This window comes from Panthera tigris, chromosome A3 (genome assembly GCF_018350195.1).
Source record: "Panthera tigris isolate Pti1 chromosome A3, P.tigris_Pti1_mat1.1, whole genome shotgun sequence".
NCBI classification, from domain to species: Eukaryota; Metazoa; Chordata; class Mammalia; order Carnivora; family Felidae; genus Panthera; species Panthera tigris.
In genome coordinates, this window is record NC_056662.1 from 26,521,221 (window position 1) to 26,546,373 (window position 25,153).

The following is a 25,153-nucleotide window of genomic DNA, read 5'->3' on the forward strand; positions in this document are numbered from 1 at the left end:
TGTTTTTCACAACGCAGTTCACAGATCACCTGCATCATAATCACTGGAGTGCTTCTAAAAGTGCAGATTCCTGGGCGTCACCTAGACCTACTGAATTACAACTTTGGGAGTGGGGCTCAGGAAACTACATTTTTAACATGCCTCCCCCACGCACACCCCGAGTCTTATGCACAGTGAAGTTTGAGAACCAATGGGATAAAAGCTCCCCAGAAGAGAGGCAGACAGGTGATTTAGAGACCAGACGAAGGTTTAGGGAAGGGTCTGGAGACAGAAGATGGGGAGGGGGGGCGGGGGGCAGTGTAAGGGCATGCTCCGGGGTAGCGACAGTCAAGACCTGTGCGCGGTGGGAACAGTTGAAGGTGGAGGTGAGGACAGGGCTCCGGAAAGGATCTGAGACGGGGTTTGGGCTGGGAGGCTGGTCAGAGGTGAGGTCGCATCCGCGAACCGGTCAGGACAGAGGGGAGGCGGAAGGCGGAGGGACCAAAGTCTGGACGTGAGGCGGAGGAGGAGCAAGAGTGGAAATAATAGGGGGCTCTTCAGAGGGGTCGGAGCTGGGAAGTGAAAATTAGAAAAAAAGGGGGTCACAGGAGGTGGAGACCAAAGCAGGAATAGGAACCCGGCCGAGACGGTAACCGAGACCTTCCCTCCTACCGAGTGCCTCCCCCAAAACTCTGGGCCCTGACAAGCCTGAGTGTGGGGCCAGGGTCGGGGAGAGGGAGTTTGGGAGAGACAAGCCCAGTCAGGGACGTCCCTCAGGACTGAGCTAGGGGTCCCGGAGGTGGCTCGGGCCAGGCATGGGGCGCTGGAAGGTCCTGGGAGCCCCCGGAGGACCCCGCTCCAGCTCTGGCTCCCGGAGTCTCCTTCACTCACCATCGCCGCCGCCATCTTGGATCCACGTGTCGCCGTAATGACGTCAGCGGAAGTGGTGTTTCCCTGGTTACGGAGTTTAACTCCGTGGGGTGCTGCCTGGCTTCAATCTCTCCCGTAGTCGTGTTCAGCAGAGGGGCGAGAAGACTTAACTCCTGATCGGCAGCCTGGTCTGGGCAGGGAGGTCGCTGATTAGGTGACGAAAGGATGGTGTAACTATGGGGGCCATATTAACTCCTGGCAGAGACTGCGCCTCCTCTTCTTCCCCACTGTATTGTGGGTAATGGGGGTGTGCGTAAACGCGCTTGTTCTCTGGACGCCATCTTTACTATTGGCAGGAAGACCCGTTGCCAGGGTTACCTGAGGCCCTGATTTAATGAGTGGGATGGGTACCAGGGCTCCAATAGCAGTCCAACTACGAGAATAATTTGTAATTAAGTATATGATTATTTGCTTGACTATTTTATATCCTCTCTAATAGATTGTGATTCCTATGAGGGTTGGATCCGCTTTTATTTAACCTTGTACTACCTTATTCTCATTGGCAAGATAGGTAGGGATTATAATAATAGGCTTATGATGAGGATCTAATGATATAATGTTATATGGTAGGTATTCAATAAACAATTGTCTTTTTACATTTATTTTATAATCCTTCAGGTAGATGGTAGGTGCCCAATACAATACACTACTTATTAAATGATGAAAAGCAGCATATTTCATGGAGGAAGACATCTTTGAATATGGACTTCACCATGGCTTGGTTAGCTAAGAGTGTGACTGGAGGTAAGTTACTCAACCTTGCTAAGCCTCAATTTCCAATATCTGGAAAGGGGACTCAAAAGAGTCATGGTGTTAACATTGGGAAAGATCTGCAAGTTCATTTATTCCATGTATTGCTGTAAAGTGGATACAGTACCAGTGTTACCAGAGACTTTTTCAAAAAGTTGTTTAAAAAAAAGAACCATGAGATCATGGACCTGAGCCAAAATCAAGAGTCCAATGCTCAACTGATCGAGCCACCCAAGTACCCCCTTAGAATGGGGCATCTTATCTACGCTCTCCTTTGCCACCTTGCAGGGGAGGAGTGCATGAAGTCTTCCCAAAGCATTGGTGGCAAAAAATTTATTTCCATGTGTTTTTTTTCTTTCGCTTTTTTATTTAACAGACTTTTTAAAGAATGTTTATTTTGAGAGAGAGAGAGAGCGAGAGAGAGAAAGGGAGGGAGGGGGAGAAGCAGAGAAAGAGGGAGAAAGAGAATCCCAAGCAGGCTCTGTGCTGTCAGCATAGAGCCCCAGTTCGGGGTTTGATCTCACAAACCATGAAAAATCGTGACCTGAGCTGAAATCAATAGTTGGACACTTAACCCACTGAGTCACCCAGGCACCCCAGCAGACTTTATTTTTTAACGTTTATTTACTTATTATTTATTTATTTATTTATTTATTTATTTAGAGAAAACATGAAAGGGAGAGGATCAGAGAGAGAGAGAGGGAAAGAGAGAATTCCCAAGCAGGCTCTGTGCTGTCACTGTGGAGCCTGACATGGGGCTCGAACCCATGAACTGTGAGATCATGATCTGAGCCGAAATCAAGAGTCGGACTCTTAACCGACTGAGCCACCCAGGTGCTCCCAGACTTTATTTTTTAGAGCAGTTGTAAGTTTACAGAAAAATGAGTAGAAAACACAAAATTCTCATATACTCCCTCACCTGGTCTCCAGTTTCCTCTATGATTAACATGTTGCCTTAGTATGCTACATGTTACAATTGATGAGCCTATTATTATTTTTATTTTCATTAACTTAATTCTGTAATTTGCATTATAATACACTCTTTGTGCTATGCATTGAGTTTTAACAGATAATGATATGTATCCACCATTAAAAGTATCATACAGAATGGTTTCACTACCCTAAAAATCCCCTATGTTCCTCTTTATTCATCCCTCCTTCTCTGCCAAACCCCCGGCAACCACTGATCTTTTTATTATCTCTGAAGTTTTGCATTTTCCAGAATGGCACAGTTGGACTGCATGGTGTGTAGCCTTTTCAGGTTGGCTTCTTTCACTTGGCTCTGTGCGTGTAGGGTTCTTCCGTGTCTTGATGGCTCGTTCCTTTGGATCACCGAACAATATTCCAATATATGGATATACCACAGTTTGTTCATCTCTTCACCTGTAGAAAGGCATCTTAGTCACTTCCAAATTTTGACAATTGTAAATAAAGCTACTGCAAACATTAGCGTGTAGCTTCCTACATGGACAAAAGTTTTCAACATGCTTGAGTAAATGTCAAGGGATGCAATTACTGGATTGTATGGCAAGAACATGTGTGGTTTTGTAAGAGGCGACCAAATTTTTTCCGAAGTGACTGCACCATCTTGCATCCCCACCAGCAATGAATGAGAGTTCTTGCTGCTCCAAGTTCTTGCCAGCCTTTGGTATTGTCAGTGGTTGGATTTGGGCCATTCTAAGTAACGTGTGGTGATATCTCATTGTTTCAATTTGTACTTCTCTGACATATGATGTTGAACACCTTCTCGTCTTCTCAGGTGAACATCTTCTCAGGTGGCTTGTTTGCCACCTGCATATCTGTTATTTCTTTTTTAATGTTCATTTATTTTATTTTTGAGAGAGAGCGAGAGCACAAGCCAGGGAGGGGCAGAGAGAGAGAGGGAGACCCAGAATCTAAAACAGGCTGCAGGCTCTGAGCTGTCAGCACGGAGCTGGATGCGGGACTCGAACTCACAAACTGTGAGATCATGACTTGAGCTGAAGTCGGACACTTAACAGACTGAGCATATCTTCTTTTGTGAGGTGTCTGTTCAGGTCTTTGACCGTTTCTTAATTGGGTTGTTTGTTTTCTTATTGTTGGCCTTTAAGGATGCTTTGTATATTTTGGATACCGGTCTTTTATCAGACATGTGTTTTGCAAATATTTTCTCCCAGATTGGAGCTTGTCTTTTCATTTTCTTTTTTTTTTTAATTTTTCTTTTAACGTTTTATTTATTTTTGAGACAGAGAGAGACAGAGCATGAACGGGGAGGGGCAGAGAGAGAGGGAGACACAGAATCGGAAGCAGGCTCCAGGCTCTGAGCCATCAGCCCAGAGCCCGACGCGGGGCTCGAACTCACGGACCACGAGATCATGACCTGAGCTGAAGTCGGATGCTTAACCGACTGAGCCACCCAGGCGCCCCGTCTTTTCATTTTCTTAACAGTGTCTTTCTCAGAGCAGAGTTTTTAAATTTAATGGAGTCCAGTGTATCAATATTTTCTTTCATGGGCTGTGCTTTGGTGTTGTATATGTCCCCATATTTTAATCTGTTTTTCCTGTGACCAGATGGATAAATCACAGTATAGGGCAGTTAAACTGAAGGAGCAGGAGGGTAGGAATTGACCCCTGGTCTTGTCCATGTAGCAATAGGCTCCCTCCTATGGATCTCTGAACAGCAATCCAATGCACCACAAATCATGAGTGCAAATTCCTACTGCAGGAGATGAGCTCCGCTTTTGAATACCCAAAAACATATCCCAAACAAGAAAGCAGGAGAGAAATTCAGTTACCGACTAGGTAAGTTGAAACACTGCTAGATAGGAACTTATACCCAGTTCCTCTGTGCTACTCAGGGGTACAGAAGCAATTCAGGATAGGGCTCCAGGGGACCCTGGCAGGTGCTGTGAAGTAAATCTTTCAGGGGATGCAATGATATAGAAAGGTGTCATTGGCTCCCCATCTCGCTGTCCACCTCTTCCCGTTGTTCCCCTTCCAACGAAAGCTAACGTCAGGCACTTTCAACTGAGACAACATGCAGGAAGGGCCCATTGATCCTTGTCCTCTCTACTTCCTTCCCACATCTCCCTCCCCTCTACTGAGAACTTCCCACACAGGGAACCAGATAGCTCTCAGCAACTACATCTCCAGACTCTGGTATTCCTACGATGGTGGATACTATCTTAACAACCACGATGGCTGCTTGGCCATGGGAAATGCCCCGGCTTCGGACAGCCCTGCAGCCCTAGGGGAGACCCAGACTAACCAGCTCAAGTATCACTGTGGCTTGGCAGGAAAGTCCGGGCTCCAGTCATGAAAAATCATTCCTATCATCTTGGCAAACTCAGCTCTTTGGAGACACAACCCATCCAGCATCCCAGTGCCAATGTGATTAGCAGAATAATGCCCCTCCTCCCTGCCCAAGATGTCCCTGTCTTAATCCCTGGATCCTGTGAAGATGTTGCCTTACATGGCAAAAGGGGCTTTGCTTTGCAGATGTGATTAAGGATCTTGAAAGGGAAAAGTTAGTCTGGATTCTCCAGGTGGGCCCAATGTACTAACAGGTATCCCTACATGTGAAAGAGGGAGGCAGGAGCCGGTCAGGGAAGGAGATGTGACGACAAGCAGTTTGGAGTGACGAGTGGAAGAAAAGCACGAGTCAGGGAATGTGTCAGCTTCTAGAAGTCAGAAAAGACGAGGAAATGAATTCTCCCCTAGAGGCTCCAAAAGGCACGTAGCCCTGCCAAACCCATTTCAGACTCTGACCTCTGGAGCTGTGAGATAATGAATTTGTGTTTTAAGCCACCAAGTTTGTGGTCATTTGTTGCAGAAGCCGTAGGAAACTAACATAGCCAGCGACTACTTGGGGGGCCAGTTAGAAAAGCTGGAGCATCGGACCCCATTTCTCTTCAGACTGCTGGTCTTTGGAAGGGTCCCTGCCCCTTTCTGTCTTGTCATCTAGCAAAAAGGCAAATAGATATTCAGGAACTGGCAGAACAAGACAAGCTGTCAGGAAAGCCTTTAGCATTTGTATCGTTTATTTAAATATTTATTTCATGATTTTTAAAAGTTTCCCGTCCAAACCACAGCTGTAACCGGAATCCAGCTGTCCCAGGCACTAGAAGAAATATCAACTTGGGGTCTCCTGAGGATGGCAGACTGGAGATTGCTAGAGTCAAAAAGAGATTGTCCAGTTCAGCCCACCCACCTGACAGGTGAGGCGCTGTGGCTGGGACGAGGGTGGGTGTCCGGGAGTGGGAAGGACAAGCAGGCACCAGGCAGATGGCGCTGGAACCACCTCTTGGGCGTCAGCTGGGTACTCGGCCCTGCCCGGGCTCCACCCATCATGGCTGTTGGTACTGGCTCTCCGTGGCTGTGTAGAAGTCATCCAGCACACTCTGGATATATTCAAAGGTGGGCCGCTCCTCAGGGCGGTTCTTCCAGCAGCGTGTCATCATGTTGTAGAGTCCCTCGGGGCAGTTCTCGGGTCGAGGCATCCGGTATCCATGCTCCAGTGCCCGGATCACCTCAGGGTTTGACATCCCTGAGAAGGGGCCATGGAGTGAAAAAGGGAGGGACTGGGACAGGGAATCCTGGGGTGGCAGACACTGTTGCGTCCGCAGGAGCCATCACTTCTTACCTCTCCTGGGAGCTGAGCCCCTCCCACTGGGAAAGCCAGGTACCCCTTCCCCAGCCTCCCCTGCAGGCAGGGCAGGGACGTGGCACCCAGTTTTGGCCAATGGGAGCTGAGGGGCATTCTCCCAGGAGACTGAAGGAAAGGCGTTCCTCCCTGATGAGAGAAGAGGCCTTGGAAGATACACCCCTCCGCTTTCCTTCAACACAGACACATGATCCTGCCAGGCTCCTCATCCTGGGGACTAAGAACTCGCCTACTGTTTCCACACTCTTAGTTATTTTGTTACTTCCAGCCTAATGCATCCTAATGGATTTAGGTCCCATAACCGATTGCCTGGTTTTTACTGGTGTACTCTCAAGAAAAAAACAGGCAGCCTGTCTCTATGTCACTCTGTGAGTGGGACCATTTCCTTGTTCAACTGATGTTTATGTGGGGTATCCTTAAATTTTTTTTTTAATGTTTTATTTATTTTTGACAGAGACAGGGCATGAGAGGGGGAGGGGCAGAGAGAGAGGGAGACACAGAATCCGAAGCAGATTCTAGGCTCTGAGCTGTCAGCACAGAGCCTGATGCGAGGCTCAAACTCATAGACCGCGAGATCATGACCTGAGCCAAAGTCGGACGCTCAACCGACTGAGCCACCCAGGCGCCCCAATGTGGGGTATCCCTAAGAACAATTTTCCACATGTCTATGATCCCCGATTTTATACTACCAGTCTGGAGCACCAAACTCATACATCCAAGTGCTTCTCTGAACATCTTTACTTGGATATTACAAGTCACGTCAAATTTAACAGGGCTAAACCAGAACTCTTGAAGTTCTATCTCTAGACCATCCACCAACATCTACCCAGCTGCTCCACAAAAACCAAGAGGGTCGACCTTGGTTCTCCTCCCTCTCTCTCTCTGTCTCACCTTCCACATCAGCAAGTCACATTTTTCCTTCTTCTGAAATGTAGTATCAACCCATCAACTTGAGTCTGTCTCTACCACCTCTCCCTGTCCCCACTGCTGTGGCTGTTACCTTCTCCCCAGCCCCCAACCCACTCTCCATGCTGAACCAAAGCATCACTTAAAGATGGAAATCAGATGATGCTACTTCCCTGCTCCAGACTCTCCAATGGCTCCCGTACACTTAGACTAACATCCACAATCCACACCCTTCGCCATGACCATGGGCCCTACCTGATCTGGTCCCTGCCAACCTCATTGTTCACCATCTGCTCTCATTCCTTGTCTCCAGCTACCAGGCTTCCTTGCTTTTCTTCAGGCACATCTCTGGGCCTAAGAGCTAGCAAAGCAATGCCTTCTCCCTGGAATCTTTTCTCTAGATCCTCACTGAGCTGTCTTTCAAGTCACTTATGACCTGCTCTGACAGGTGCTGGGGAGCCCCACGTCACCCTCTCTCACAGGTGCCCCATGTCACTCCCTCACACACGTCCTGCTTCATATTCTCCTCAGCAGTGATCTCCAGCTGAGATGGAGAGCCTAGGATGACACGCTAGCCTGGATGTGCTCCATGGCTAGGATGTGCTCCTTACGAGCAGAGACCTCATCTCTCACTGTATCCTCAGTGCCCAACACATAGTAGGTATTTGATCAATAGTGATGAATGAACCAAGTATCTACATCTTTTATTTCTAATCTTTTCAAAAATGTCTTTTTAATTTATTTTCGAGAGAGTGCAAACGGGGGAGGGGCAGAGAGAGAGGGCCAGAGGATCTGAAGCGGGCTCTGTGCTGACAGCAACAAGCCTGATGTGGAGTTTGAACTCACGAACCGTGAGATCATGACCTGAGCCGAAGTCAGAAGCTCAACCAACTGAGCCACCCAGGTGCCCCCTTTAAATTTTTTTTAAAGACATTTAATTTTTTTTTAATTTTAAAATTAAATTTTTTTTTTTTTAAGAATCCCAAGCAGACTGCGCTCTCAGCACAGAGCCCAGTGCGGGGCTCTAACTCACACACCGTGGACCATGACCTAAACCAAAATCAAGAGTTGGATGCTTAACTGACTGAGTCACCCAGCTGCCCCTATTTCTAATCTTCATAACCACTTCTGCAAGGTTGATGTCATTGCCTATATTTTTAAAAAGTGAGAACACTGGGGTAGAAGAAGCGAAGTGAATTTCTCAAAGTGTAATCGAGGATGGGGCAAGAACATAAACTCAGGGACCCTTTATATCTACCTTTCCCCTTCTCCCCAGTGTTCTGGCTACAGATCCATAAGGACACACCCTGACCAAAAAGGAACAGAAAATGAGATTATTTACTGAGTCTTGGGCAATCTACATGTTGGGTATACCTGTACCTACGTGGTCTGTTCAGCATAGGGTGCTGCCCATAGACATTGGGGATACAGTCATCCATTCAACAAATAGTTATTAAGTATCGACTGTGTGCCAAGCACAGAGGTGAGCAGTGCAGATATATTAATGAGGAATATAGACATGTTTTCTGGCTTCATAGAGCTCAGTGTCTGGTGGGGAAAATTAAAAAAAAATTTTAATATTTATTTTTGAGAGAGAGACAGAGCATGAGCGGGGGAGGGACAGAGGGAGGGATACACAGAATCTGAAACAGGCTCCAGGCTCTGAGCTGTCAGCACAGAGCCTGACACCGGTCTTGAACCCACGAACTGTGAGATCATGATGCTCAAAAATAAACATTAAAAAAAAAGTGGATGTGTATTTTTTTAAGTGTATTTATTTTGAGAGAGAGAGAGAGAGTGAGCATGAGCAGGAGAGGGGCAAAGAGAGAGAATCCCAAGCAGGCTCTGCACTGCAGGGCTCGAACTCAAGAACCGTGGATCATAACCTGAGCCAAAACCAAGAGTCGGTTGTTTAACCAACTGAGCCACTCAGGTGCCCCTGGGTGTGTATTTTGGAGTCAAATGGCCAGAATCTTGTGACTGCTTGGATGTAGCAAGGCGTGAGAGAAAAGGAAGGACCAAGGAAGCCCCCAGATTTTCAGCCTAAGAAATTGGGTGGATGGTGGTACATTGAACTGAGATGGGGCAGGTGAGGGGAGGTTGGGGGCAAGGATCAAGATCTCTGCCTGAATGGACACACTGACAAGTGAAGGGAGCCAGGCTGGGCCATGGAAGCAGTCGCAGCTGATGCCCCCTTCCCTACCTGGGTAAGGGATCCGGCCATAGGTGACGATCTCCATCAGCAGAATACCAAAGGACCAGACGTCTGATTTGATGGTAAAAGAGCCAAAGTTGATGGCCTCAGGAGCCGTCCACTTGATGGGGAACTTGGCCCCTGTGGGGTTGGACAGAGCAGAGTCAGCGAGAGTCTGGGAGCAGTCAGGGCTGGGTGTGTGCTGGGGAACGGGACAGGGGAACACCCTTCAGTCCCGCCTCCGCGGAAGCAAGGGGTATCTATCCTCAGGACAGATATCTAGAGTGGAGAGGAACAGGCACAGGGGTGTGGGGTGTGGCGGGGAGCTGACACTCTGGGACCCCTCGTTGATTCAGCTGATACTCCAGTGAACCACAGCCCCTGAAGAGTAGGGTCCTCAAGGCCTCGTATAAATGGAATCATACAATGTGCCATCCTGGTGTCTGGCTTCTTTCACTTAACATGATGTTTTGAAAGTGTATCCACGGTTAGCATGTATCAGTACTTCATTCCTTTTTTGTGGCTGAACAATATTCTGTTGTTGCTTCCACTTTCTGGCTGTTGTGAATAATGTTGCTATTCATACCCGAGTTTGCCTGTTTCTGAATTTTATATAAATGGAGCCATCCTGCAACGACTTTTGCATGTAGCACTGGTTTGGAATTTTCCATTGCTGCATAACATTATATTACATGAATGTACCACAACTTATATATCCATTCTACTACTTATGGACATTTGGATTTTTCCCAGTTTTCATCTATTACCCACACAGTTGCCCTCCCCTTAAATCCAACATGCACTTGGCTAGCGCAACCTAAAATTGATCAGAGCCACTGGGTGAGACTACAGGCCTGGAGACTCTATCCAGAAGGACTCCATCAAGCTTAATGACAAGAGCTGGTGCCAGGACAGACACATGTCTCAACTCTCAGCACTCACTCACAGCCCACCCAAGTGGCCCCACGGTCGCTGGGCGGCGCTCCCTACCTTCCCGGGCCGTGTATTCATTGTCCTCAATGAGACGCGCCAGGCCAAAGTCGGCAATCTTGCACACCAGGGACGCAGAGACCAGGATGTTGGCGGCTCGGAGATCTCGGTGAATGTAGTTCCTCTTCTCGATGAAGGCCATGCCTTCTGCAATCTCCACCCAAAACAGACAACTTCATCCTCACAAGTGGCCCAGCCCAAGGTGGGTCCCACCCCAAAACACAAGAGGAGCGTCCAAGTTTGAGAAAACGGGGAAGTGTGTGCACGCAGCTCCCCCTTTCTTATGGAAGGGTCCTGAGCTCAGGTTGGCATTTCTCTACCTTCATGTCCAGGCTGGGGGGAATCTCAGGGCCTGGTTCTCTTTGGGGGGTTTTCTCTAGGGTTCCCAAACTCCCAGAGACTACTTAGAGGAGAAAGCAATGGCATTATTTTCCCAGGAGCCTCCCCCGCTCACACACACACCAGGATACTGTGAGGTACTTTCATCCCCAGCCCTCTTTCTGGGGACAACCTAGGCTAATGTCATATTCTGCTGTATATCTCTTGTACCTTCTTCATTCTCAAGCTTGGGTGGGGAAAATTCATTTATTCGTTCAAGAAAAATCTACTGAGTGTCTCCCGGGTGCCAGACCTATTACTTGAGCAGGTGCTGAGGCAGGCAATGCCCCCGCAGGTGGCGGTAAGTGCCATAAAGCATAAAGCAGAGTAGCAGGACAGGAAGTGTAGAGGGCTGTTTTGGATTGGGTGGTCAGGGAAGGCTGCTTTGAGGAGGTGAAGTTTTGGCAAAGATCCAAGTGGTGGTACTAAGTGTGTGAAATAAGAGTATTCCTGGCAGCAAGAACATCATATGCAAAGGCCCAGAGGCAGGAATGAGTTTGGGTGTTCATGGAACAGGGGGCTGAGCAGAAGTTGCCACATGGAGTTGAAGTTGAAAGGGAGGCGGCTGATTGTGAAGAACCTTCTAGGTTTGAAGAGGGGTTGGACTGTATTCTGAGTGCAGTGGGAGGATGGTAGAAGGACTGGAGCAGGAGTATGACATGGCCTGATACATATTTTAATGCCATTATGGCTGCTGAATGAATAATAGATATATGGAAGATTCTTTTTTAAGTTAAAAAAATCTTTTTTAAGTAATCTCTACATGGGGCTCGAACTCATGACACCGAGATCGAGAGTTGCATGCGTTTCCAACTGAGCCAGCCAGGTGCCCCTGTATGGAGGGTTCTTATTCACAGTGAATGGGTCCCTGGAAGCCTCTGACAGAAAGATGTGGGATTTTTTTCCTCAGAGACATTTTCCACTTACAAGGGTTTGTGCGTTTAACTCTCATAAAGAGGTTTATAATGAGCTCCCAGACACCCAGAAAACAGTACTTACAGTTTACAAATTGGGCTTTGAGCTCCTTGGGCCAGGTCTCATTATAATACGTTTATATGTTTTATAGAGGGGGGACACTTTCCAGATCATACAACCAGGAAAATTTTGAATGCCGGATTCAAACCAGTCTGTGGATTTCCAATACCTATGCCCCACGTTGCCTCCAATTACTGCAGAACTGGAGGACTGTTTTGGAGGATTGCAGCTGGGTGCAATCTGGTGAGATTTTGGGGGTGGGATAGGGGAGCATGGCAAGACAGACCAAACCAAAACAAGCCTACTCAAGGTCAGAGGCAAGTGGGGGGCACACTTTTGGGAAGTGGCCAGCAGGGGGCACCCATGGCTACTGGAACTGAGGTGTGAGGCTTCAAGCTTTCCAGCCAAAACTTGAGACTGTGCTTTTGTTGGGAATCGCAGGCTAGGGGTGAGCTGAGACAAGGTCTTGCCGGGGCGGGGGAGGGGGACATTTATCAGGAGTCCTTAGACGACAGAAGAGTTAACAAGGGTTATTATGTTAATGGAAAACATTGTCGTTTATACATTTATCGGAAGATGATACTTGAGCTGAGATCGCATTTACTCTGTGCTCTGGGGGGAGGCACGATTGCTATCAGCCATATTTCCCAGGCAAGAAAGGTTAATCCTAGAGAAATAAGTAACTGGTCCAAGTGGAGACCAGGATTGGAACCCCAAAAGCCCAGCTCAGCATCTGTGCACTAATCCATTACCCTACCTGGATTTGTGGCCTTAGATTTGAAAGAACAGGCACTCATGCTACCAGTTACCATTTTTTTAGTGCCCACAGGCAGACGTGCACGTTATTGATTTTCACATATGCTCAGTGGGGCAGGTGGGATTAACCCAATTTGGGAGATAGTAGAGGTTGATGCCTCGGTGACTCCGGAGTTGGACCAGCTCAGCCTGAGCCCCACAGCTCTGTGATCTCAAGCAAGCTACTTCACTCCTCTGTGCCTTCCTTTTCTTCTCTGTAAAAGGAGGACGACAATAGAACCTGCTTCTGAGGGGTCATGTGAGGATTAATCCTCCATGCCTGCATCAAGGGTTTACAGCAGTGTCTGGCGCGTAAGTATCCACTTTAACAGTGGCTATTCATGCTCCCTGTTGAGGAAAGTGGCATTCAGAGAGGTTAAGCAACTTTCTCCAAGCTACACAGGCAGAACTGGGATCAATACCAAAACTCTGTGTGACTCCTCCGCCCATGTACCTACACAGCGTGGCTTCTCAAGGGTTTGTCACCTGAATGAGTAACGAAGAGGTTCCCTGGGCTCAGGGGTGGTCTAAGAACTAGGAGTTGCTGAGGGGGTGAGATTTCATAAGCACCAAGCAGGCTGCCTTGATGTTGAGCATTAAAACTTGGGTTTACTTCTGAGAGTTATCAGGGAACCCACAGAATTAGGGCTGGAAGGGTCTGTAGGGCTGTTCCAGCTCTGGGCTCTTCAAACCGAATCCTACTGATACCTCAAGGTCGTCTTGTGGGTGACGGGACAAAGCAAAGGGCACCCTCTTCAATCAGAGCCGGTCTGTTTTAAAATATTTGGCTCCTGGGACACCTGGGTGGCTCAGTCGGTTGAGCATCTGACTTTGCCTCAGGTCATGAGTTTGAGCCTCACGTCAGGCTCTGTGCTGACAGCTCAGAGCCTGGAGCCTGCTTCAGATTCTGTGTCTCCCTCTCTCTCTGCCCCACCCCCATTCATGCTCTGTCTCTCTCTCTCTCTCTCAAAAATAAAAACATTTTTAAAAAATTAGACAAAATATTCAGCTGCTATATAAGATTTCCTTTCATCAACAGAATTATGGCTTAAAAAAGGGCTTTTGAACTTGAAAAGTACAGATGTGGTCTAATTCCCTCATTTGACAAATGAAGACACTCAGGTTCATGGTAGATCTGAGGCCCAGACGGCCAGTTGGTGACAGGGCTGGGGCATCTTCTACTGCACAATCTGCCTCTCTAGGACTGGAGGTGAAGACCAGGTCCCCAGGTTGCCTCCTTCCTATCCCCAGACCCTCTGCCCTGGACATACAAGGGCCAGGAACCTCTTTCGCTCCCTTGGTTTCTGTTTTCCCATCTGTGAAACAGGGAGAGTGGCTTCTGCCCAGCCTGACTCTCCCCCAGCAAGATTACTTGCCAGTCTGATGGTTATAATTTAGTTACAGGCCAGACTATTGTTTGCCTAGGGACAGGGACCATTACAGTGAAAATAAACATCAGGCCTTGATTTCCATGTGCCTCTGGCATTCCAGGCTCCAAAACTTAAAGCCTTTTTTTGGGGTGCCTGGGTAGCTCAGTCGGTTAAGTGTCTGACTTCGGCTCAGGTCACAGTCTCGATGTTCGTGAGTTTAAGCCCTGCATCGAGCTCTGTGCTGACAGCTCAGAGCCTGAATCCTGCCTCAGATTCTGTGTCTCCCTCTCTCTCTGCCCCTCCCCAACTCATGCTCTGTCTGTCTGACTCTCTCGCTCTCAAAAATAAACAACATTAGAAAAAAATTTAAGGCCTCTTTTTTTTATACCTCTGGACATCCCCTCCCCCACCGTTGGGATTTTCATACTCAAATGAGTTCTGCCTTAAAGATCTCCAGAAGACACAGCCCTAGGCCCTAGGCACGTCTCACTTAACACCCTCCAGGCTGCAAACCACACCCCCTTTATCTTTGCCAGTCCCAGGTTCCAACTGACCAGGCCCAGCTCTTTTGTTTTTCCCCCATGGGCTTTGGCACAGGCTGTTTCTTCTATCTAGAATACCCTTCTCTCTCCATTTCAGCTGCCTAATTTCCACTCACCCTTAAGGATTCAGCCTAGAAGCCTCTTCCTCTGGGAAGACCTCTTGGGTTGCTCCTGGACCATGATAAATGCTCTAGCCATGTACTCCCACAGCATCCCTTTCCTCCCGGTTTCCCACAGAGAGGAGAGGATGACAGAGGACAGAAGTGAAAAGCACTCAGGCCGCAGATAAGAAGAGCTGCAAAGAGTAAAGGGAAGATGAGAAAGAAATTGGGATTTTAAGAGTGCTTCTGTGGTTTGTGTACATTATTTGTTTTGCTGGATACTTCTTTCTTTTGACGCTGAGCCAGGATCACTTGGGTAATGGCTCTTTCAGAGAGTCAGTTGTTTAATGTCTCTAAACTCTGGGAGGAGAGAAATACTCTCCATTTCATTCACTGCCATATCCCCCCAAATCAGCACAGTGATTTAGGCAAACTACTTAACCTCACTGGGCCTCAGTTTCCTCTCTATGCCTTAATTTCCTATTCTGTAAAATGGGATAACAATTACCTATCTGTGGCCAGACTGCTACACTGGTGGCCCCCAATGGACTGTGTGTCTTGGGACTCATGCCCTTGTGCAGTCCCCTCCCACACTGAGTCTGGACTGGGCTGTGGGCCATACTTTGGCCAATGAAACAGTGGCAAGCATGATAGGAGGAGAGGATTCATAAGGCCTTGCACATAGAGCTAGACCTGTTGGAATACTCCTTCTTGGAACCGAGCCACCATGCTGTAAAGAAGCTCTGACTGGCTATCAAGTGACGAAGGTCCACAGGAGAGAGACCCCGGAGGATGAGCCGCCATGTTGGCCATTCTAGCCCCAGGCAAGTTCTCAGCAGAAATGAGTGACCTCAGTTTCACCATGTGGAACAGAAGAACCACCCAGCCAACCCCAGTCAACCCACAGAATCACAAGAAATAATACATTACTGTTAATTCAAGCTACTAAGCTTTGGAGTAGTCTGTTCCATAAGAACAGGTCATAAAAATCCCACTCTCTAAGGTTCATGTGAGGACTGGATGAACCAGTACCTACAAGACACATAAAAAGTATACAGTTGGGGTGCCTGGGTGGCTCAGTCGGTCGAACGTCTGACTTCGGCTCAGGTCATGATCTCACGGTTGACGAGTTTGGGCCCCGTGTCAGGCTGTGTGCTAACAGCTCGGAGCCTGGAGCCTGCTTCAGATTCTGCGTCTCCTTCTCTCTCGGCCCCTCCCCGGCTCACACTTTGTCTCACTCTGTTTCTCAAAAATAAATAAATGTAAAAAAACCCTTTTTTTTAAGTATACAGTTGACCCTTGAACAACACAGGGTCAGGGGCACCAACCCCCACACAGTCAGAAATCCACATATAACTTCTGAGTCCCCCCAAAACCTAACTACTAATAGCCTACTATTGACAGGAAGCCTTACCGATAACATAAACAATTGGTTAATATGTGTTTTGTATGTTATGCGTATTATATCCTGTGTTCTTACAATAAAACAAGCCTGAGAAGAGAAGTGGTATTAAGGAAATCATAAGAAAGAGAACATACATTTACGGTACTGTACTCTATAAAAAAGAATCCCAGCCTGGGTGGCTCAGTCGGTTAAGCATCCGGCTCTTAGTTTCGGCTCAGGTCATGATCTCGGGGTTGGTGAGCTCGAGCCCCGTGTCAGGCTCTGGGCTGACAGCTCGGAGCCTGGAGGCTGCTTGCGGATTGTGTCTCCTTCTCTCTCTACCCCTCCCCCACTCGTGCTCTGTCTCTCTATATCAAAAATAAATAAATGTAAAGAAAAAGTTAAAAAAAAAAAAAAGAACCCACTTATAAGTGGACCTGCCACAGTTCACTCGCGTTGTTGGAGGCTCAGCTGGACTGTTGTTCTGAGCGCTCAGTACATGTTAGCTATGATTGCGTGCTATTATTACAGCACGTGTCCAATGAGAACGTGTTACATAAATCATTGAATTCCTGTCCCCTCCCCCCACTTCCCCATCAGACTCTCACCTGCGCTGAGAAGTCGATGAGCTTTGGCAATGGCTGCTTGCTGCCCTCTACGCTTTTCAGGAAGTCCAGCAGGCTTCCTGTGGGGGGGCGGGGGGGAAGCCACAGGACTGCGGTCACTGTTTTGGTGTATGGTTAAAGTTGTTCGTTGTGATGGGCTTCAATAAAAACACTTACTTGCCACTCCTTGTGTTTGAGACATACAATTTGAGTGTTTTTAAAGATGACTTTGTGATTCCTAGACCGGGGGGCAATCACTATTTCTTTTGACGGAGAGAGAGCTTTCTGAGCCTGGTGGACCGGGGCCATGGCTTTAGGGCGCCGGCATAACTGTGTATTTAGAAAATGAAAAGCGTTTTCAGGTTTCAAGGTTGCCCTAAATGAGGTTGCGTGACGTGCTGCTGTTTATCGAAAAATGGGCAGGGATTGAAAATGGTTGTGGAGTGGTGGCCTAAAAAAACTCCCTGAGAAACACGGGTCAGCCGGGTGCGGGCAGCTCGGAACGAGTGCTTGGCCAACTCTTTTCCAGAGCATGGTCCACACAGGAGGGATGGCTGGTGAGGCAGGGAGCTGCCCCCAGCCTCGAAGGCTTAAGCCTCTTCTAGCATTACCCAGCGGGGCTCTGGCCATGCTGCCCTCTCCTGTAGCTCCGTGAGCTCCCCGTCCTCTGGCATCCCCTTACCATGATTTTACCCCATGAACCAGGAGGGCTGGGCCACTCACTGCCAATGGAGGCCCAAGTACTCAAGTTCAAGAAGAGCTCCTGGCCAGACCAGGGGCATCTTGAGGGCAAGAGCCATGTCAGAGTCACCTCTGAGTCCGTAATCGACTAGTATGAGCCACGGCCTGCATCCCCAGCCCCCAGAGGGCAGCACCTTTGGCCATGAACTCTGTGATGATGTAGATGGGCTCCTTGGTGACCACTGCATACAGTTTCACCAGCTTATCATGCCGCAGAGTCTTCATCAGGTTGGCCTCTGCCAGGAAGGCATCCACGGACATGCTCCCTGGCTTCATCATCTTCACGGCCACCTTGGTGTGCTTGTTGTAGGTGGCTGGAGCAGGAGAGGGAACAGGAAAGGTGGTCAGAACCCACTGCTCTTTCCCCACAGCTCTGGGAGGCCCTGCTGCAGGCCTGCCTCCTCCAGAAAGCCTTCCCTGCTTATCTCAGTCCTCAGAAAGGGAAAGGCTTTGGCCTCAGAAAGATGCAGCTTGAAGGCTAGTTCACCACTTCCTGGCTGTGTGCCCTTGGGTAAGTCACTTGACCTCTCTGAGCTGTGGTTTCCTCATCTGCCAAGTGGAAAGGATCAGTACTGCCTTTGAAGGGCTGTTGTCAGGATTCAAGAATCACCTCAAAACAACGCTCAGTTATTACTTGCACACGCATGTGCACACACACACACATCACTTTTGCTTTCACACATAATCATACATACACACTATCTTTGCTTAAAATATTTTAATCTGAACACTGCTCTCAAAATAAACACCAGCCATATCACAGTCCACAAGGCCCTGCATAATTTGGCCTTGCCCGCTTTGCCCACCTCCTCATCCACCAAACTCCCCCTTCCTTTTTGTGCACCAATCAGCCTGCCTATCTATCAATCAGTCTCTCAAGCACCCAACCCCCCCCCCCCCGCCCACCACAGGGACCCAACCCACCACACCCCTGCTTCATCTTGTTGATCTTGTAAATCTCATAATTACTTGTGTTTCCATTTTTGCCTTGGCTGCCAGGAAGCTCGAATCCAGATCTGAGGTCTTCCTGTGGTGAGGGTCTAAGGCCTTACATAATATTTTTGGTTTTCTAACCTTATCACCCAGATCCATTTTACATTCTTCTCTATACTTTCTCTGCCACATTCTCTTATTCAATACCTGGCACACAACAGGGTCTTAGTAAATGTATTTGAAATACATGAAATTTAAACTTATTTTTTCTGGCTGAATTGCTTGCATCTCTGTAAGTCACCTTCGCTCCCATTTGGAACATGGTGGAGTGCACCGGGCACTGGCCAGGCCTCTACCCCACATCCTGCAGAGAAGACACTGCTGTTCTCAAGTTATTAGGGGCAGGACAGCCTGCCTTTTGGGTGTCCCATGATGCCTTCGCATGGCGCTGGGCACATGACGAGCGCTCAGGGCAGCTTGTTCATCAGTTGGCAACATTGAACTTACCTGAAAATCTCCAAACTACATTTCCCCACTTTTTGATCATCCTAGGAGGCCTCTGGTTATCTCCACCCCAGACTGGTGGACTGTTCCAGCTCCACACAAGGAAGCAGATTCCTCATCCAGGACTCCTCCTTCCCAGAAGGAAGACCTGGACCCCAACAAGCCTGGCCTCCAAGGCAAATCGGTGTTTGCATAGCAGGACAATGTGGTTGCTATCAAAGGAATTGCTCCTTTATGGTTATTATTCAAATCTCCCCTTACACCCGGTGGCATCCCCACTTTGCCTCAATCCGTTCCTGGAAGCAAAGACCTCCTTGTCTTTCTGCCCTCCCTCCACCCTCTGGCCCTGGATCCTTACCCATCCAGACTTCCCCAAACTGCCCGGCTCCAAGTTTCTTCTCTAGCTTGAGTAATTCCCGTGGGATCTCCCAGGCATCTTTCTCCCATGGCTTCTGGGGCTTGGAAGACACGCAGGGCACTATCAGCTTCTGGCAGAGTCCATCACTCCCCTCTGGAACAGAGCCCTTGGTTAGTGGAGGGCAGCCAGCTAGAGGGTTCCCCTTGGAGGCCTCCCTGCCTTGTCCTCTGCCTGTGGCTGCTACCATCGGGGACATTCCCAAGACGCCACCTTGACCCTCCTGCTCAACAAGCCTGAGACTTCAGGAGAATCAAAGCAACTATTTGTCAGGGCGCCTGGGTGGCTCTGTCGGTTAGGCGTCCGACTTCGGCTCAGGTCATCATCTCGTGGTTTATAAATTGGAGCCGCGGGTCGGGCTCTGTGCTGACAGCTCGGAGCCTGGAGCCTGCTTCGGATTCGGTGTCTTCCTATCTCTCTCTGCCCCTTCCCCACTCACGCTCTGTCTCTCTCTCTCTCTCTCTCTCTCTCTCTGTCTCTCTCTCTCAAAACTAAACATTAAAAAAAACCCTCACAGCAACTATTTGTCTGGGGAGGGTCAGGAAGAGCTCAGCAGGCCTTAGAGGCTACCGGGCACCCTTCACTAGGATTCTTGAGAGACGAGTCCACGCTGGTTGGGACGCAGCCCTGGGGAGGACTCACTCTTGTAGTGAGCCACCAGCTCCTGCAGGGTGTTGAAGGTGCTCCGTGGGGAGATGTAGAAGCCCCCGCTGTCCAGGGTCCGGATCTTGTAATGTTTCACCGTGTCCCCGTGCTGGGGGTCGTAGTCTCGCACTGACAGAGAGTAGCTTCCTGCATTGGCCAGAGAGAAATCCTTCAGGAGTGGGGTCTCAGCCTTGCCACCTCGTGTTAGCACTCTGACACCCCCTCCCGACACCCCTGTAAGGCCACTGCTGACACTGTGTGGGCACCTGGGCAGTGGAGTCGAGTTAAGAGTGGGCTGTGGAGTCAGGCCGTCTGGGTTCTTGTCCAGCCTCCTCCATGTCCAGCGGACAGACTCTGAACAAGTGCTATGTCACCGCTGTGTGCCTCGGCTTCCTCATCTGTGAGATGGGATTGGTCACCATCACTCCCCCTACTTTATCACATTGCCTGAGAATTAAAAGATGTAATGCTGGGGTGCCTGGGTGGCTCAGTCGGTTAAGCGTCCGACTTCAGCTCAGGTCATGATCTCACGGTTCGTGGGTTCAGGCCCCGTGTCGGGCGTTGTGCTGACAGCTCAGGGCCTGGAGCCTGCTTTGGAGTCTGTGTCTCCCTCTCTCTCTGCCCCTCCCCTGCTTGTTCTCTCTCTCTCATAATTAATTAATTAATCAATTAATTAAAATAAAAGAAGTAATGCAATATAGCACTCAAGATGTGAACACTCAGTAAATGTTGGCTCTCATTTATCTATCTATCTATCATCTATATCTATCTATCAAATATCACAAAAGCCAAAACACCACATCGGATTGGTAAATACGTTACTCAGAAACAAACAAAAAATTAGCAACAACAAAATGCAGTCTGATTATTGAAATGTAAACATGAAATATTGTGGTAGGTGAACAGCAGCCCCCCAAGATGTCCATGTCCTAATGGCTGGAACCTATGACTTTCTTAGCTTATGTAGTAAAGGGGCTTGGAGGATGTGGTTCCATTAGGATCTGGAGATGGGACATTATTTTGGATTGTCCAGGTGGGCCCGATGGAAGCACGAGGGTCCTTATAAGAGGAGGTGGGAAGGTTGAAGTCAATGGTATGACATGCGAAGATGGATACACAAAGTTGGAGAGAAGTGAGAAAGGGGCCATGAGCCAAGGAATGCCAGTGGCCTCTAGAAGCTGACGACGGCAAGGAATCAGATTATTTCCTGAGGTCTCTAGAAGGAACCAGCCCTGCGGACACCGGGACTTGAGGCCAGCAAGACTGATTTCAGACTTCTGAGCTCTAGAACTGTAAGATAATAAATTTATCTTGTTTTGAGCCACAGAGTTCGTGGTAATTTGTGACCGCAAGAATAGAACCTAATGTGCATGACATCGCATAGACCAGAAACACCCAAGTCTTTCAGTCCATGACCATACTTCTGCCATTTGCAAGCTGTGTGTCCTTGGGCACGCTATTAGCCTCTCTGTCTCTCAGTTTGCTCCACCACAATGGAGCTCCACTGCTCCACTGTGTCTCAGGATCTTGCAGGGGTTTAAATTGTTGCATGAATAACAAGTGACCATATATGCCAGCCACTGGCCTAAGAACTTCGTCCAAATAAACTATGAATAAATATGAATAATAGCCTCTACAACGAATTGTAATTATATGAATATAATGAATTACATAATTTATTATAATGAATGAATAACCCCACATGGTACAGGTTTTATAGCACCATCATTTTACAGGCAAGGAGACTGAGGTCCAGGCAGGTGCGCTAACTCACTTGCAGCCACGCAGCTGGTAAGCCGCAGAGCCAGGATTCAAACCCAGGCCGCTGGCTCCCCACCCCACTCATTGCCACTCTGCCCAGCCAAGGTGAGGCTGGCTTGGCTGATGCTAGATGGGGTGGGGCAGAATCCAAGAAACAGCAGGACGGGATTCAGGGCACTCGTGCTGCCACTTTTATTAAATTGGCTAAATGGGTCCCTACGGCCCTACCTCTGGAGAGCTGTGAGAGGGAACCAGGCTCACCCTTCTGGCCTGCAGTTCTGGGTTGTTTCTTTGGCTTCTCAGCCTCTATCTGCAGAATGGACCAGCTCAACCAATCCCCCAGCTACCCTGGGAGCAGTTGGAGAGGAGAAGCTGGGGGTTTGGTATACAGCTTTGCCTTTTTGTCCTATTTCTCTTGTCCCTGGGCTTGAAGGGGGCTTGTTGGGTGAGAGAAAATTAAGCCTAAATATTCACTGGTCTGAAACACTGATTATGAGTGGCGTTATCCTGCCATGTTCAGGCTTGGCCAATTCAGACATCCAGCCGTAGAGTTGAGGACCACACAGACGCCTTTGTTGGATGTCCCCAAAACTGCTTAGGGTACTGTGGGGTCACACTTTGTACAATTTACTTGACTAATCTGAACCAAGCAGCTTCGAGTCTAAACATATTAGTAAACACGCTTCCATGTATGAAATCTGACATCACGAGACTCCTTATTTCTATTCCTTCCTTTGGGAAAGTTAGCCTCAACTGATGCCAGTTTGAGTGATGTGATGTTTTTGGGTACTGTTCTAGCTTCCCGTGCAACGGCCCTGCAGAAAACCAACCTCACCGCCCAGGAACTTCAGGAAGCAGGTCGCCAACATCAAAACTTCCAAAAAACATCAAAAGAGACAGTTTAAGCAGTCTCAGAGGAGCCTGGCCTGGGGCTCTTCCTGCAGGCTGGTCTACCCCTTCCTTATGGAAGGAGGGGCAATCAGCTTTGTGGACAAGATATACTGCGATGGGTATTTTAAATAATACAAGCTGGTAAAGATCAAGCTTCACTAGAATATTTTTGTTAAGGGTCCACAAGCACTGGGGCTTACTTCTAGGGACCCAACCAGGAACTACAGAAGCTAAGAAGACCCAAACCAGGCTCGAGCAAAGGGCAGGAGAAAATTTGGCAGTCTGGTGGGCTGGGTGAGTTACTCAGCAGAATTGCATTTGCAGAGGGAGCGTGGCGGCCAGTCATGCCTGGGGTACCCCTGCAGGGCGGGCAGGGTGGAGAGGGCTGTGTTACCTTTGGTGGTCTCGCTGTCCCGGATCATGAAGGAGCCCAGCATGTTGCCCGGGGCCAGAAGTTGGCGCTCCGCATCCTTCCGGCTGATGCCCTTGAAGAACCACCTGGTGGAAAGGGGTGGGGGGCCTTGTGTGAACCTCAGAGTAGGCCAGTCCTGTCCCACCTCCACGGGGCGCCAGGAGACGGAGTGCCTGGCTTCCTGCAGCATTCATTTTCCTACAAGATTCTTTTGGGAAAAATCACCATTCCCAAATGGTGATTTGAAATCAAAACAGAGACATCTTTACTAGGAGTGAATCCAGTTTGTTGAGATAGAAACTTATGCAATTTGGGGAGATTTCTTTAAGAAAAATGATACCAAAAGAAAGAGCCCCCCTCCCCAAAAGACTATTAAAAAAAAACAAGAAAAGAAAAAGAAAACTGTTTTTAAAGAAAAAGAATACAGCATTACAAATACAAAATGCCCATGGGTCATTCCAATGCCACCCAGTGTTAGGGATATGGTGATGAATAGAAAGACGGGAATGGTAAGGTAACAGCAGTCTTAACCAACTGTGGTCAAAATCTGGCTTTTGCAAATTTCGCAAGGCCACATGACCATCCTCTCAGGGTCTCAGAGGTCCATGTGAGTGGAGGCCTGAGATTCGTAAACTTCACAGTGTATCCTCTCCTGTGGGTAAAGTTGAACACAAAGTCAGCAAGAGGGGCGCCTGGGTGGCTCAGTTGGTTAAACAGCCAAGGCTTGATTTCAGCTCAGGGCATGGTCGTGCAGTTCGTGAGTTCAAGCCCCACATCAGGCTCTGTGCTGATGGCGTGGAACCTGCTTGGTATTCTTTCTCTCCCTCTCTCTCTGTCCCTCCCCAGCTCATGTGTGCGCGCTCTCTCTCTCAAAAATAAATAAACATTAAAAAATAAATTCAGCATGAATTTTCAAGCTAAAATGTGAGATTTCAAATAATTTTATACTTGGACCCATATTCTTGGATCTTTTCATTTTTCCCCCGGGATGTTTGGGATATTGAGTGGGAAAGTCCAAGCAGCAGCTGTCAAATCCTACCGTCAGCAGGGTGAGGAGTGGTTTGTGTGCTCTTAAGGAAAGAGTCCCAGACCCAAGGTCAGCTGGCCTTAGACCTGCCACCAACCTGCTGTGTGACTTTGAGCAAGTCGCTTTCCCTCTCTGGGCCTCTGTTTCCTCTGCATCAACGGGGGGAGAAACACAGCTAACATTCATCAAGTTCTTGTCATCCACCTAACAACTGCATGGAACTGTGGCCCTTATCATCCCCATTTTATGGATGAGGAAACTGAGGGAACAGAGAGAGCAAGCTACTTGCCTGGCGTCACCCAGCTGGGAAGTGGTGGAGGCAGGATTCAAATCCAGGCAGGCTAACTCTTAATCACCATGAGACACTGCCCACCCGCTTTCTTTGCTTTCATTTTGTGGAGTGAGTCTTGCCATGGTAAAATTTTCAAGCAACGGAAGAGGGTACACGATAAGAGCTGTCTCCCTGGCAACCCCCTCCCCCTGCCCCCCCCCACCCCCACCGGGGAAGTTATCCCAAGGGATCTTGCATGAGGAAGAAATGACATACACACGGAGAGTCATTATAGCACAAGACTGGAAGCAGTTTTGATGACCACTGACAGGGGGCGGTAGGGCGTCTACACAATGGACACTGCAGCTGTGAAAGGATCTGAACAAAAGGTGCAGAACAGCAGGCGTGGTACCTTCCACTTGTGTAAAACAATGGGAGCTGTATGTATTTTTCTTACACGGTAGGAAGCATTTGGGAAGACTCATAAGAAAACTGCTTGCTTCTGGGGAGGGGAAGTGGCTGGTGGGGGAACAAGGGGGCAAGGGAGACTTTTTACTCTCTTCTATGTCCTTCCCCTCCATTTGCATTTTGAAACATTTACAGCATTGTTTATTTCAAGGAGGGAGAGGAAGTCAGATCCCCTCCCCCTCTGCTTTCCAATGCCGGGAAGGCCCTCCCCAAAGGCACCCTCTGTTAGCAGTTTCTTGATACAGGTTCAAGAACCTGTGAGTGCAGTCTGCAAGACTGCTGTGTCTATTTAGGTCAGTGGTTCTCAAGGTGAGAACCTGGACACAAGCAGCAGCCTCACCTGAGAACTTGCTGGAAATACCAGGTTCTGAATCAGAAACCAGCATTTCAACCAGCCCTCCGCGTGATGCTGATGCACTCAAGTTTGAGAACCACCATTTAGGTTATCGCCCTTGTTTGCAAATGATAACCCATCATACATGCTGTCTGCACCCTGCCTTTCCCACTTGGCAAGCGTGTTGACCTTGAGGAGTACCACCAGCCAT

General features: G+C 48.5%; 2 protein-coding genes and 1 long non-coding RNA gene across 8 annotated transcripts in view; 1 reads left to right on the forward strand and 2 right to left on the reverse strand.

Annotated features, from left to right (window-relative positions):
• TM9SF4 (transmembrane 9 superfamily member 4) overlaps positions 1-985 on the reverse strand; it is a 53,163-nt gene extending 52,178 nt beyond the window's left edge. The window contains exon 1 of the mRNA XM_042980665.1: positions 871-985. Coding sequence (XP_042836599.1) covers positions 871-885 — 15 coding nt within the window. The 5' untranslated portion in view covers positions 886-985. The remainder of the gene's footprint in view (positions 1-870) is intronic.
• LOC122237229 lies at positions 49-22,582 on the forward strand. Of its 5 annotated transcripts, none has more exons than XR_006215526.1 (4): positions 49-225; positions 1,528-1,653; positions 5,729-5,854; positions 22,338-22,582. It is a non-coding gene; the product is annotated as an uncharacterized LOC122237229 (long non-coding RNA). The 5 variants fall into 5 exon arrangements; XR_006215529.1 differs by lacking the exon at positions 49-225 and adding an exon at positions 275-365; XR_006215527.1 differs by lacking the exon at positions 49-225 and adding an exon at positions 976-1,063.
• Positions 2,512-25,153, reverse strand: part of HCK (HCK proto-oncogene, Src family tyrosine kinase) — a 44,234-nt gene continuing 21,592 nt past the window's right edge. Inside the window, exons 6-13 of one of the 2 annotated variants that reach the window (XM_042980667.1) lie at positions 22,825-22,928; positions 19,776-19,925; positions 19,077-19,229; positions 17,416-17,595; positions 16,544-16,620; positions 10,391-10,544; positions 9,410-9,541; positions 2,512-3,042 (exon numbers count right to left, since the gene is read on the reverse strand). In XM_042980667.1, the coding sequence (XP_042836601.1) occupies positions 2,855-3,042; positions 9,410-9,541; positions 10,391-10,544; positions 16,544-16,620; positions 17,416-17,595; positions 19,077-19,229; positions 19,776-19,925; positions 22,825-22,928 (1,138 nt within the window). In that variant the 3' untranslated portion in view covers positions 2,512-2,854. Of the gene's footprint in view, positions 3,043-5,847; positions 6,184-9,409; positions 9,542-10,390; positions 10,545-16,543; positions 16,621-17,415; positions 17,596-19,076; positions 19,230-19,775; positions 19,926-22,824; positions 22,929-25,153 lie in introns of those variants that run through there. The other variant, XM_042980666.1, reaches the window with a different exon arrangement.